At 44.1% G+C, this 14,346-nt stretch overlaps 1 protein-coding gene across 7 annotated transcripts in view; it reads left to right on the top strand.

Moving 5' to 3' along the window:
* LOC126335297 (CD109 antigen-like) overlaps positions 1 to 14,346 on the top strand; it is a 460,905-nt gene that overhangs the window by 387,143 nt on the left and 59,416 nt on the right. For 4 of the 7 annotated variants that reach the window (XM_049998397.1, XM_049998400.1, XM_049998398.1 and 1 more), the window contains exon 15: positions 6,421 to 6,577. In XM_049998397.1, coding sequence (XP_049854354.1) covers positions 6,421 to 6,577 — 157 coding nt within the window. Of the gene's footprint in view, positions 1 to 6,420; positions 6,578 to 12,379; positions 12,636 to 14,346 lie in introns of all 7 variants that reach the window. The other 3 variants (XM_049998393.1, XM_049998394.1, XM_049998395.1) reach the window with 1 other exon arrangement.

Raw genomic sequence — 14,346 nt, 5'->3', positions numbered from 1 at the left:
GTGAGGTTTCTTTTGCTTTTACCATAAGAGAGCTTCAGAAGGTGCTGATGTAGCTCAGTTCATTGTTGGAAGGCATTGTTTCCATTGATGGCATTAAAGCTACTTCTAAAAGTTCCATTTCATATTATACCTGTTCCTTCCACAACACTGAAAAATCAAGCTGTTTAATTTAACAGTGTTAATGAAAAGTGTTATCATCTTAATAGGCAGCAGAATGAAGCTATCACATCACTGTCATTTGTAAATAGATCTTTCATTTGTTTTCTTGTAACTACAAGCATTTTTGCAGTCTTAGTGCAAATATGTATTACAAGTTAGCTTCAGCTACATAAAGTACCATTAGAAAATGGAACAAGTGAGGTGGGGCAGTGCTTATCACACTGACTCACATTTGGGAGGACAAAGATTCAAATCCTTGTCCCACCATCCAGATTTAGGTGTTCTGTGATTTCCCGAAATTGCTAAAGGCATGTGCTGGGTTAATTCCCTTGAAAAGGCCATGGCTGATTTCCTTCCCCACCCTATTCTAATCTGAGCTTGTGCTCCATCTCTAATGACCTAACCGAGCGAGGTGGCGCAGTGGTTAGCACACTGGACTCGCATTCGGGAGGACGACGGTTCAATCCCGTCTCCAGCCATCCTGATTTAGGTTTTCCGTGATTTCCCTAAATCGTTTCAGGCAAATGCCATGGTTCCTTTGAAAGGGCACTGCCGATTTCCTTCCCAATCCTTCCCTAACCCGAGCTTGCGCTCCGTCTCTAATGACCTCGTTGTTATAACCTTTAATCACAATAATTGCGTGGATTTTCACACTCTCTCTTAGAAACAATAGCTGATCATATGGTTACAACTCAGTCTCTCGTATTCGACTGCTGTGCCGTGACATGCGGCGGTGCCGTTCGTAGCTAGGTGGCGCTCCCGCGCTCATCTGATTTGCGGAGCGCCTCTATCGCCGTTTGTGCGTACTGTCGTGGCGGCACTGTTAAATGTCGTGGCACTATCACAACACTTTTCCCCCCTTGAAAAAAATAAACACTCACTTCCTTGGAGACATGGACAGTGCAGAGACATCCATGGCCTCTTGTGAGGCCCCGAGGAGATCCCGCGCAGAGACACGGGAGTATGGTCGAAAATGTCCAGGACGGAAGCTCGTGCGAGGAACGTGCCTCCTGGATGAGATGATGGGTGAAAACTCCGGAGCAGCATCCATAGGTGTTATTGACCTGGGAGTGTGCTCCAGCGAGATGGGTCCCGGAGAAGGCGGCGTCGCGACTGGGGCCGGTTCCGGAGTACTTGGAAGCGGCAGCGACGGCGGCTGCATCAACACGGACGGTAGATCGGCAGCAGCGACAGGACTGGCGTCTCGAGCTGGTGGAGGCAAAGGATGGGGCGGTGGCACAGGCGTGGCCACCACTCGTGGGCGCATCTGGTCGTAATGGCGAACAACCGTGCCGTCGCCCGTACGGATTTCACAAAGCCGGCGGCCACGAAGAGCCTTGACCACCCCTGGAATCCATTTAGGGCGAGATCCATACCCTCGTGCCCACACGTCGGCACCCACCGAGTATTTTCCCGCACTAGGGGACACAGTACAAGGCCTGACAGGGTGAAGCAGGTGCAGTAGAGTGCGCGGTTGGCGGCCATGCAAGAGTTCAGCAGGGCTGCGATCACCCAGAGGCGTGAAGCGATAAGAACTCAGAAATTGCAGCAGGGCGTCATCTGTGGAAAAATCACTAAGGAATTTTTTCATCTGGCATTTGAAAGTGCGGACAAGGCGCTCGACCTCCCCATTCGATTGCGGATGGAAGGGAGGTGCGGTAACATGATGAATCCCTTGTCCAGTACAAAAATCACGGAAGGCCTGCGAAGAGAACTGAGGGCCATTGTCCGTGACGATCGTGGATGGAAGACCTTCTAGCGCAAAGATTTTGGACAAAGCCAGCGTCGTCGCCGCAGTGGTGGGCGACGGACATCTAACAACAAATGGAAACTTCGAGAAGGCGTCAATCAACAGTAGCAAATAAGTACCGAGGAAGGGACCAGCAAAGTCGGCGTGCACCCGTTCCCATGGCTGAGCTGGATCAGGCCACGGAGAGGGCATTGTACGAGGTGCCGCCAGTTGTTGAGCACACTGGCCACATGCAGCAACCATATGGGCGATGTCCGAATCAATGCCGGGCCAATAAACGTGCCTGCGGGCCAGGGACTTAGTCCGAGAAATGCCCCAATGGCCTCCGTGCAACAGTTTGAGAACATCTTTGCGAAGAGAGGCTGGCACCACGACCCGTGGAGATGCGCCATCCGTGGCCAGAAGAACAACACCATCACGAACAGACAGACGAAGGCGCAAGGCATGGTAGTTGCGAAGGGGATCCGATGCCCGGCCCCCGGTCCTGTCCGGCCAACCTCGTTGAACAAAACCGATCACCCGACGCAGGACCGGGTCCCGCGCAGTAGCTGACGCGACCTGCGAACCTGTAAGTGGAAAGCCCTCGACTGCACGACGTTCTTCCTCATCAATGTGGAAACAGAGGAGTTCATCGCGATCGAAAACAGGGTCGGGGCCCATCGGCAATCGCGACAATGCATCCGCGTTTGCGTGCTGGGCCGTTGGGCGATAGTGAATCTCATAATGAAAACGAGACAAGTATAAGGCCCAACGTTGCAGGCGGTGAGCTGCCTTATCCGGAAGTGACGCCGAGGGGCTGAACAGAGAGACCAGCGGTTTGTGGTCGGTGATGAGGTGAAACTTAGAACCATACAAAAAAACGCTGAACTTTTTTAGAGCATAAATGATAGCGAGCGCCTCCTTTTCGATTTGAGAGTAACGCCGTTGCGCCTCGTTGAGGGTCTTGGAAGCATAGGCAATGGGTCGTTCCGACCCATCCTCATACCGATGGGCGAGAACAGCCCCTAGGCCATACTGTGACGCGTCAGTCGCCAGAACCAAGTGCTGACCCGGACGGAATGTGGCAAGACAAGGCGCCGACTGCAAATGAGCCTTCAGGCGGACAAAAGCCTGCTCACACCCGTCGGACCAACAGAAGGGGACGTTTTTGCGTAACAGCTGATGCAGAGGATAAGCTACCGCTGCTGCGGATGGAATGAATTTGTGATAATAAGCAATCTTGCCTAGAAACGCCTGAAGTTCTTTGACCGTAGACGGCCGGGGTAGAGCGTTAATGGCCGCAACGTGCTCACGGAGAGGGCGTATGCCCTCACGGGACAACTGGAAACCAAGATACTCAATGGAGGGTTGGAAGAACTGTGACTTGTCCAGATTGCACCTCAACCCAGCCGAATTCAAAACCCGAAACAGTGAACGTAAATTACGAAGGTGCTCCGCAGTGGAGGCTCCCGTGACAACAATGTCATCCAGATAGTTTATGCAGCCGGGAACGGAAGCCGTGAGCTGTTCCAAAAACCGCTGAAAAATGGCCGGTGCGCTAGCGACGCCAAATGGTAATCGCTGGTACTGATACAACCCACAAGGAGTGTTGATAACGAGAAATTCCTTGGAAGGAGCGTCCAACGGCAACTGATGGTACGCCTCCGATAAGTCAAGTTTGGAAAAGAACTGGCCCCCAGCGAGCTTGGTAAACAACTCCTCAGGACGAGGAAGAGGATAAGTGTCAATGACGCTCTGAGCGTTGACAGTGGCTTTAAAGTCACCACACAATCGCAGACTCCCGTTTGGTTTAGAAACCACCACGATCGGCGATGCCCATTCGCTGGAGGTAACCGGAAGGAGAATCCCTGAAGCTGATAACCTGTCTAGCTCAGCCTTGACAGGTGCACGCAACGCCACTGGAATAGGGCGTGCCCGGAAAAACTTAGGGCGAGCCGTAGGTTTAAGAGTAATGTGGGCTGCAAAATCCTTGGCACAACCCAGACCAGCAGAGAACACGGACGAAAATTCACAACACAATCCATCAAGCTGTTGATACGGAATGTCCTCAGATATGAGGTGCACATCATCATCAATGGAGAACCCAAACAACTGGAAAGCATCATAACCGAACAGGTTTTCAGTGCCCGCATGATCCACCACATAAAACGTGAGGGGCCGAACAACAGACTTGTAGGCAGTGGAAGCATCAAACTGGCCCATGATAGGAATTTTCTGCTGATTATAAGTCCTCAGATTGCGCGTAACTGGAGACAAAGGAGGGGAGCCCAACGCCAAATACGTGCGAGAGTTAATGAGAGTTACTGCAGAGCCAGTGTCCACTTGCATGCGGATGTCTTTATTCAGAACACGAACAGTAACAAACAACTTATTTGTTTGAGAAAGCACACAGTGAACATCCATGTCCGACGCCTCGTCCTCGTCGACAGGAACTTTATGGGACTGACACACAGAAGCAATGTGGCCTTTTTTCCTACATGAATTACACGTGGCCCAACGTTTTGGACACGCTGCCCTGTCGTGCTGTACGAAACAACGGGGGCAAGAAGGAAGCGCGGAACGAACCGGCTTCTGTGGTTGCTGGTTTCGCTGCGAGCGTTGCGGCCCAACGCGACGTTGTTTACGCGAGTGAACCGCCGCTACATCTTCGTTCTCCTGTGCAACAGGCAAATTGTCCTTGTCGAGAGTTGACTGTACAGCGCCTACATCACACCACGCGTCTATTTGCGCGCCAGCAGCGTGAGACACTTCAAAGGATTGAGCGATGCTTAGAACTTCCGACAACGACGGGTTTGGCAGTTGTAGGGCACGTTGCCGAACTTCTTTATCAGGAGCAAGCCGTAGAATAGCATCCCTAACCATTGAATCCGCATAAGACTCGTGATGAGTGTCCGTGACAAACTGACATTTCCTACTCAGGCCATGTAGTTCCGCCGCCCAAGCCCGGTAAGATTGATGGGGCTGTTTACGACACCGGTAGAACGCCACGCGGGCGGCAACGACGTGGGTGTTTGTTCGATAATAGGCAGACAATAAGTCACACATTTCTTGGAAGGACAGGGAGGCTGGTTCCCGCAGAGGGGCTAACTGAGATAGCAGCTGATAGACCCGAGGGGAAATCCAAGATAGAAATAACGACTTACACGTAGGAGCGTCGACAACGCCGAAAGCCAAGAAGTGTTGCCGCAAACGCTTCTCATAATTCTCCCAGTCTTCAGCGGCCTCGTCGTAAGGAGGGAATGGAGGCGGAGAAGAGGAAGACAGACGATGAGTAAGCGACGTCGACAACGCCTGAATCGCTGCCGTCAGCTGTGTTTGTTGTTCGATGAGCGCTTGCATAAGCTGTTCCATGTCTGCCCCGTCACGAACACGCAAATCCACAACGCGGTGAAAATATCCCGACCTCGTCGCCAAAAAGTGTTATAACCTTTAATCACAATAATTGCGTGGATTTTCACACTCTCTCTTAGAAACAATAGCTGATCATATGATTACAACTCAGTCTCTCGTATTCGACTGCTGTGCCGTGACATGCGGCCGGTGCCGTTCGTAGCTAGGTGGCGCTCCCGCGCTCATCTGATTTGCGGAGCGCCTCTATCGCCGTTTGTGCGTACTGTCGTGGCGGCACTGTTAAATGTCGTGGCACTATCACAACACTCGTTGTCGACGAGACGTTAAACACTAACCACCACCACATCTAATGACCTAGTTGTCGATGGACCGAGTGAGGTGGCGCAGTGGTTAGACACTGGACTTGCATTCGGGAGGACGACGGTTCAATCCCGCGTACGGCCATCCTGATTTAGGTTTTCCGTGATATCCCTAAATCACTCCAGGCAAATGCCGGGATGGTTCCTCTGAAGGGGCACGCCTGACTTCCTTCCCCATCCTTCCCTAATCCGATGAGACCAATGACCTCGCTGTCTGGTCTCCTTCCCCAGACAACCCAACCCAACCCTAGCTGTCGATGGGACATTAAACACTGAAAACTTCCTTCCACCGTAATTAGAAAATGGGGATTAAAAAGTCCCAATCTATAAGTTACTTGAAAGATAACTACTGTTTGTCATTCTAAGCACTGATAGAAAAAAAGCATGTCTTCATTTCATAAAACAATAATACAACTGTCATTGTGAAGTAGAAGTTCTTCTCAGGGCTGTGACCTATGCATTATGTTTCACAGACAGATGTCTGTTTCATATTTGAAGCTGAAAAATTTTCACTGCTTCTGTTTGCCATCACTTAATTTTCGATATTTAAAAAAGCACTTTTATAGGATGGTGTTTGGCTGGTGGTCAGGAGATTTATCAGATTGACTCTTAGAGGCAACCAGCTTGTTAAGTGTTGTGAGGGCAGGTACAGAACAACAACACTGTTGTTATGGAAAAGTGAATGGGTACAGACTTGATATGCAGAGTTCACAGGTTTAGTGATTCTGTTTTAAAAAGATACTGGTTGTAATATCAAACACTGAATTTATTGTTTCACTTGTCCATCACTTTCTTTTTTAGTCTACTACAGATCCGGTGTTGCTGATGATTTTATGTTAGACAATGAAGAGTCAGCAGTAGATCTGGCCCCGTTACCCAGTATGGTATCTGGCGATGAGGGAATCAGAGTTCGCAGCCACTTCCCAGAAACCTGGATTTGGGAAATGCTAGATGCAGGGTAGGCCAGGCTACTGAATAGTCAATTGATGATGTATAATCCACAATTGAAACCAACATATATTGTTGGTGTAGATATGTACAGTATGTAATAGATGCTTGAATTATGTATTTTTTACTAATGTACCTGTGCTTTTTTGTATTAATTATTACAGCAAAAATTAAAATGTGAGTAGAGTGGGCTGCAAGAGAAAGCGATGTTTACTCTACTGCTAGAGCAGTTAATTTAAATACGTGGAAATAATTGTCATATTGGGCAACATAAGACTGACAAACAGTTCAGAGCATAGATCTGAAGGTTTGTGAATCATGCTCCTAATATGGAGTCTCCAGTAAACACGTCATGAATGAGACATTAGAGCCTAACCTACCTTCCTTCTTTCTTTATTCGATATTTTGATACTCAGGATCCCTATTGTTTGGAAGAAGAAAGGCTGTTTTCAACGGCAGATAGTCACTGCTAAAGAAATATCATCATCTCCTTATCTTACACCAGAAATGCAGTGAACAAAATGTTGAACATCCTGAAATATTCTTTAAAGATATGGATGAAACATCAAGTAGTTGGATTATTCCTTGAACATGACCATGAAGCACATGAAGCATTTTGTTTTGTCTTCTCTCCAAAAGAACTATGATTGAATTCAGCACTGATTTTGTCATGTAGTAAGGTGTTCTACAAGCTAAATTTGCTTTGCATGATTGCACACCTTGGAGTATTGAAAAGAGCTAGGTCCTTATGTCCTCATTTGCTTATATAGTCTTTCCAGCAGGTCTACATTTCTTTCTCACATTTTTCTTTATTGCTGTAATTCTGATATTTGGGCTGTGCAGCTCACACAGTTTAATTAGAAATGATTAATACTTGACTACTACAATTATGTGAAAAAAATGTTAAACTTTAATAACATAGTGCATTTACAAAAATATATCATATAATCTTTATGAAAGCCATACTGAAGATATTTTATGAGTTTATTAAACTGGCAGACACTGCTAATTATTACATCTGTCAGAAATTTGAAATAGTAAATGTTTATAATAAAGTAGAATCTAGAAGAGAGAGACATTCACAATGGCAGAAATTTAATACATATTTTCCTAGTGACATCTAGAAATGTGTAATTCTTACATTTTGGTGTGGGCGTCATTTGCTGTAGCATACTACAAGGAATTTATGGATAAAATACTCGTAGAGAGACCCATGAAGCATAAATTATTCATCTGATATTTCTATTTATTTTGCATTTCATTTCATTATACCTGAGAAACTTGAAGAAATTATCATACCTAGACACTAGGAAATGAGCTATTACTAGCCAGTTCTATTACAATTTGCCTAACAGAAACTAAATAACATAATACAACTTTGCCCCTGTGGAAGAGCATTTATGGAGGAAATGTCACAGAACCAGACAGAAGTGCTAATGTAAAGCTTAACGGTATGCCCATGATATATTCCATCTAATATAACATATAGATACATAAAAAACAAGTCACACTGATGCCGACTTATAAATATACACAAGTTCTTGTGCTTGACATATACACTTTCCACTCATATCTCCATCTTTATTTTCCTATGCAAACATTCATTTGCACAAGTGCACCCCTCCCCCTCCTCAGCAAGCACTCTCACTTGTGTTTATGTTTGGTTTATTTAAATACTTAAAAGAGTTTTGATTGTATAAATCAGACTTAGGAAAATGGTTCAAATGGCTCTGAGCACTATCGGACTTAACATCTGAGCTCATCAGTCCCCTAGAACTTAGAACCACTTAAACGTAACTAACCTAAGGACTTCACACACATCCATGCCTGAGGCAGGATTTGAACCTGTGACCGTAGCGGTCGCGCAGTTCCAGACTGAAGCGCCTAGAACCGCTCGGCCACACCGTCCAGCTCAAACTTAGGAAAATGAAGTAAAATGCTTAATACAGTATAAAATAAAATTAAATACTATTTATTACAAATTTTATAATTCAGGAAATATTGACTGAAATACTGAGAACAGAGAAAAATTAATGTATTTGTGCCCTTTCTTTTGTCAGTACAAGAACTGAGATTAGTTGAAGTTCTTGTGGAGATATTATATCTAAAGACATAAAGAAGACATTTTAAGTTTCAGACAGGTGCAGTTAAAAAACACTTACATAAAGCTTTTGGCCACAGCCTTCATCAGTAAAAGAGAAACACACACCATTCAGACATACAAGCAAGCACTCCTCATTCACACATGACTGCCAATACTGGTAGTGCAGCTGGAATGCCATTCTTGCCCAATCTGTCAGGGCATTCCAACATGAGCTGCTGGTGTTGGTGGTAAAGTGTGTGTGAGGTGTACTGCTTGTGTGTATGAATGGCATGTGTTTCTCTTTTGCTTATGAAAGCTGTGACCGAATGCTTTATGGAAGTGTCTTTTAATTGTGCGTGTCTGCATCTTAATGTGTCTTCTGTACTATAAGTAGCAATCTGTCTTTTTCCTACATTGTTGACATTCCTACCTGAGGTTTCCCTAGTTATATTTTAGCATTACTACATGTTATATTTCTATCATTTATAAATGCAAAACAAAGGCAGAAGTCTTCCCCCTCCCCCATTTCCCCTTCCACCAGTTTGTGTTCGTAAATTGTTCACATGTTCTTCATTATGGTCTTTCATAAAAGAGAACTGATATATTTTTATTAATTATTAGTTATTGTCTGCTCACATAACACTGTATAAGGACTACAAATGAATTGTGCAAATAAATGCTCCTGTTCTAAACACTCAATTGCATATTATTATTTTCAATGAAAAGCTGCAAGGTAAAAAGGTACAAAGTAACTATGGATTAGCTACTTACTATTAAATGGTGATGGTTGTAGTCATTATATATTTAAATATGTGTGTTTTTTGCTTGTGTGAAAAAAGAAAGGGGAGGATTGTTATATCCATGAGCATCTTAAAAGCAGTAATGTAACCACATTACTCAGGCACTCAGTCATAAGACATGTACAACAAATAAATGCAATATGTCGAGCAAATATTTTTCATACATGTACAATGTTTGCAGATGTACAATGACCACCTTACTCCCCATTCTTCCACCCCGATCTCCAAAACACAAGGTCCTGCGAAAGAAATGTGAGAGAAATAAAGGAAGGGTGCATGTGCATGTTTGTTGACTAGAGATTTTTCTTTTGTTTTGTGCATGTAAATATGGTCTTAGGTGTATCTCTATGATAACAAGAAAAGAAGGTAGGCGCATAAACACCGTGTGTGTGTGTGTGTGTGTGTGTGTGTGTGTGTGTTTTCTACTGGTGAGTGTTTATCTTCTTTTTTTCCACTGTTTTTAGTTAAGTGATGTGTCTGTAGATGACTAACATGGCTTGTGAAGGCAAGGAGCTTTTTGTGGTGAAAGTTTCCTCAGGCTGGACATGCTTGTCTTGCAATCATCCTTGAGGTGGTGGCTGACTTGCACTAGAGAATAACCTGTGTAGGGTCGTCAAGTTGTACCTATTCTGTGAACATATGTTTTCTTATGTTGCTATGAAATTATTTAGTTAATTGAAAGAATATCCCAGGTGTTCGCAGATCGAGAAAAAACACCCATTTGTGCTGAGCTTGCTGAAGAGAATGTTGATGGAAGTACAACAAAGTCACAGTAAAACCACACATTACTGGTTTGAGGAAAGCACTAATTTCTTGTATTCTGTTGGTTTTTCTTCTCCTTGTGAAGCAAACAGGAAGATAATGAAACTTAAAGTAACTAATTAGTAATTAAATGAATAACATAGATTGCAGGAACAGTAAAAAGCGTAAGGTAATGATCAAATTGGTGTGATGGAGCCATAATTCAAAGACTGGTCTCAGCATTATTGGCTTGGTCTCCTCTCCAAATTTTTCCTCGCCCCCTCAACACTGTTTGCCCACTGCCACTCTTCCCTCTTCTTTGCCGCCCAGCCAATGCCACTTTCAGTTTAGTCCTTCAAGTGAAACTACTTGAAGCCACCCAACAATTCAGCCTACTCACTTCTAGTGTTGACTCAGTAAAGCGTATCTTTACCAAGTAAAGTGGAACAGTGATCAAAGAATAGAACTTGCATTCTGAAGAAGCAGTACTCAAATCCCTCTCAGGCCTTCTACATTTAAGTTTTTTGTGATTTCCCCAAAGTAAGACCATTTACCAGATGATTCCTTTGGAAAAAGACACCATTGCTTATCTATCCCATCCTTGTCCAGTCTCACCATGTGCTCATCCTCTAATGACCTCACCATTGCATCTTAACCTTCCTTCCTTTTTTATCTTTCAGTATTCCTTATCACATCTCTCATCTTTATTTTCTTGTCATTTCTTCTCCACAATCCAAAATTTAACAGAAGTCACCTTTTTTCCCATCCTGAAATTCCATCTTTTCCCAATTATTCATTTCCCTTAACCTCTGTATCAAGGTGCATTTCTGCTTAACTCTCTGTGTATGTCGCCATGCCAGTGCATTCCCACCTTACCTGAACCTATGTTATACTCTTCATGTTTATAATTATACATGATGTGTTTCTCCTCATTCTGTCCCTCCCCTTCTGTTGTTCCTTTGTTTGATTATTCACATCAGTTCCCCCTATAACATTTATTTTTACCAGAAAAGGTCTGATATTGACCAAAAAAGATCAAGAGTGCTATAGAGGACTGCTTGGTAGAGAATTCAATTATAAATTAGAAAGATATCTTATTTGGTTACTCAGCATATGAATAAACAGCAAATTGTAAGTATAAACAGTTATAAGATTTCAAAGTGCTTACATGGCTTTAACAAGTGATAGTAATTTACATGAAACAGTTTGAGACAGAATGGAAATATGTTTATGTACCTATTGAAGCAGCATCCATTAGACCAAGGCTGTGTTGTCACCCCCACCCCCTTTTTATATTTCTTCCATATGTCTTTGGGGTTTGTGTCATATGAAACTGATATGATGATGAACATATTCTCAGGGTATACGTCAGTAAGTAAATAAGTAAGTGACTGAGTGAGTGAGTGAATTGACACTGTTCTGAACCACATATAATCATGAAACTTCTTGGCAGATTAAAACTGTATGTCAGACTAAGACTCGAACTTGGGACCTTCACATTTCTTGGGCAAGTGCTATATCGACTGAGCGAACCAAGCACGATCCACGACCTGTCCTCACAGTGACGGTGTGAAGATGGGTTTTGAGTCATACATAGGGAGCTGAGGCGGTAGAACACTTGCCCACAAAAGGCCCCGAGTTCGAGTCTTGGTCTGGTGCACAATTTTAATCTGACTGGAAGTACTTTTCCTTCTCTATACGTTCTCCTTTCTTCTGAAAAAGGATTACTTTAATGTCCTCAAAGTCAGGAATTCAGTGTGTGCGCTCTGCAAGCCACTTTTTCAGCAGCTGGTAAACTGTGGTGTTACACTTCGACCTGAAATTATATAACTTTATATTTTGAGATAAAGAAAAATATTCATTACCAAATCTCAGCAGTAATATATAGGTAACATATCAACATGTTATATAAAATTATTCAATACTGATGTGAGTGGTGACACAGTATTAATTAAGGTTGCCTGAAGTTAAGTTTAAAAAACTAAAGCGAAACTGATAACGTGGTGTTAGCAATAAACAGCCAAGTTTTCTCTGAGAGCAAAATGAAGAAAATATAGCTGGAATTGTGTGAAGGGAGCTGCAAGCATCTCGACTGCGACACCTGGGATGCGTGCAAGGTGTACGGTACCAAGGCGTCAGCACTGTGTGGCCTCGTGTGAGAACTGAATGAGGTGAATGTGTCTTGCAGGGCCGCTGCCGGTGCCAGGTTCGGGCCCCGGGCTGCGCGCGCAGGACGGTCCCCACTTCCGCACAACCCCACCCCCTGGGGCTCCCACACTCAAGCCGGACCTCGGGCCTCCTGTTGCTTACACACCTGTCACCAGACCACCCCTTGCGGGGCCCTACGCCTTCTCACGAATCCCTGCCCCCGTCTGGAATAAGCCACGCATCTTTCTCCTGCACGACCTCGCGTCGCCGTGGCTCTTTGCCAACTTGTCTTCTGGGTATGAATGTACACAATTGGGGGTCTGGTACTTTCTCCACCCTATTTAGAATTTTATGTTGGTTTGGCAGTTGTAAACATCTGCTGTGTTTGGCTTCAGGTATTCTTTCAGGTATGCAGTTAATAGCTGTTAAGTGAAGCTGTTACGAATTGATCGGACACACTTTTATTAGTGTTGCAAATCTTATTTTACTCTTTAATAGTTACTGCTTCTGGTGTAAAAGTGTTATCTGATTTAGAACCAGTGAAATAATACAATTTGTACTAAATTGTCATCGTATAGGTATGTGTAAGAAGATTGCTTAGTGGTTTAAAGTATCCGGATAGTAATTGGAATGTCTTATAATAATATTTTTCTCAGTAATTGTCCAAAGCTCTGAACAAAAGAGCACTCACATTCCACGGATTGATTTGCTTGGAAAGAGAAATGGGTTTTTTGCTGTCTTTAAGGATCTTAAGGTATTTCCGAGGTTGAAGGAAGACAGGAGGTCATTTCTTCATCACATATTTTGGTCAAATCAAGCTTTGTATCAATTGTCTACATGTATGTATAAAAGTTGCATGGAAGTAGAATGTCACTGATAAATGTTGATTGTTTTTAACATGCAAATCATCAATGATAATCATAACTGTAACTGTCCATTTACTTGCCCATCAACTTGTCCAGTTGATACCACAGCAGAACCAAAACACAGGAGTAAAGAATGATAAGGGCATCAAAAATGGAACTGGACTAGACTTCATAATCAACCTGTTTGATAATCTCCTAAAATACCATAAATGCCATCAACTAAACTACACTCATGCTCATAAATTAAGGATAATTGCAGAATGTAGTGCCATGCAACATGGCACTACACAAAACTGGCACTAATAGTATAGGCACATAGGGAACACACATGGCACAGATCTGCAAGTCCACAGTATTAGTGATAAGTTGAGAAAACTGTCCCAAAACACATGTACGACAAAATGCCACTTTTTCCTGCGCATGTAACCCGACATCAATATAGGATATGATCACCATGCACATGTACACAGGCTGCACTACGGGTTGGCATACTCTGGATCAGGTGGTCGAACAGCTGCTGGGGTATAGCCTCCCATTCTTGCACTAGTGCTTGTTGGAGCTCCTGAAGTGTCCTAGGGGTTTGAAGACGTGTAGCGTTACGTCGACCGAGAGCATCCCAGACGTGCTCAATGGGATTTAGGCCTGGAGAACAGGCAGGCCACTCCATTTGCCTGATATCTTTTGTTTCAAGGTACTCCTCCACGATGGCAACTCGGTGGGGCCATGTGTTATCATCCGTCATGAGAAAGATTGAACTCATTGCACCCCTGAAAAGGCAGACATAAAGGTGTAAAATGATGTTCCGATAAATCTGACCTGTTACAGTTCCTCTGTCAAAGGCATGCAGGGTGTACCACACCATCAAACCACAACCTCCATACAGGTCTCTTTAAAGGACATTAAGGGGTTGGTATCTGGTTCCTGGTTCACGCCAGATGAAAACCCGGCGAGAATCACTGTTCAGACTATACCTGGACTCGTCCGTGAACATAACCTGGGACCACTGTTCCAATGACCATGTACTGTGTTCTTTGAGCCATTTTTGCATTAGCACATCTGAAAATGTCTGCAAACTTACTCGCTGCACCGTACTCTGATATGCATGAACACACCTGTGCGTATGTGGACTGCTGCCAGCGCC

This window comes from Schistocerca gregaria, chromosome 2, assembly GCF_023897955.1.
Source record: "Schistocerca gregaria isolate iqSchGreg1 chromosome 2, iqSchGreg1.2, whole genome shotgun sequence".
NCBI lineage: Eukaryota > Metazoa > Arthropoda > Insecta > Orthoptera > Acrididae > Schistocerca > Schistocerca gregaria.
This window is presented reverse-complemented; position numbering and strand designations above follow the sequence as displayed.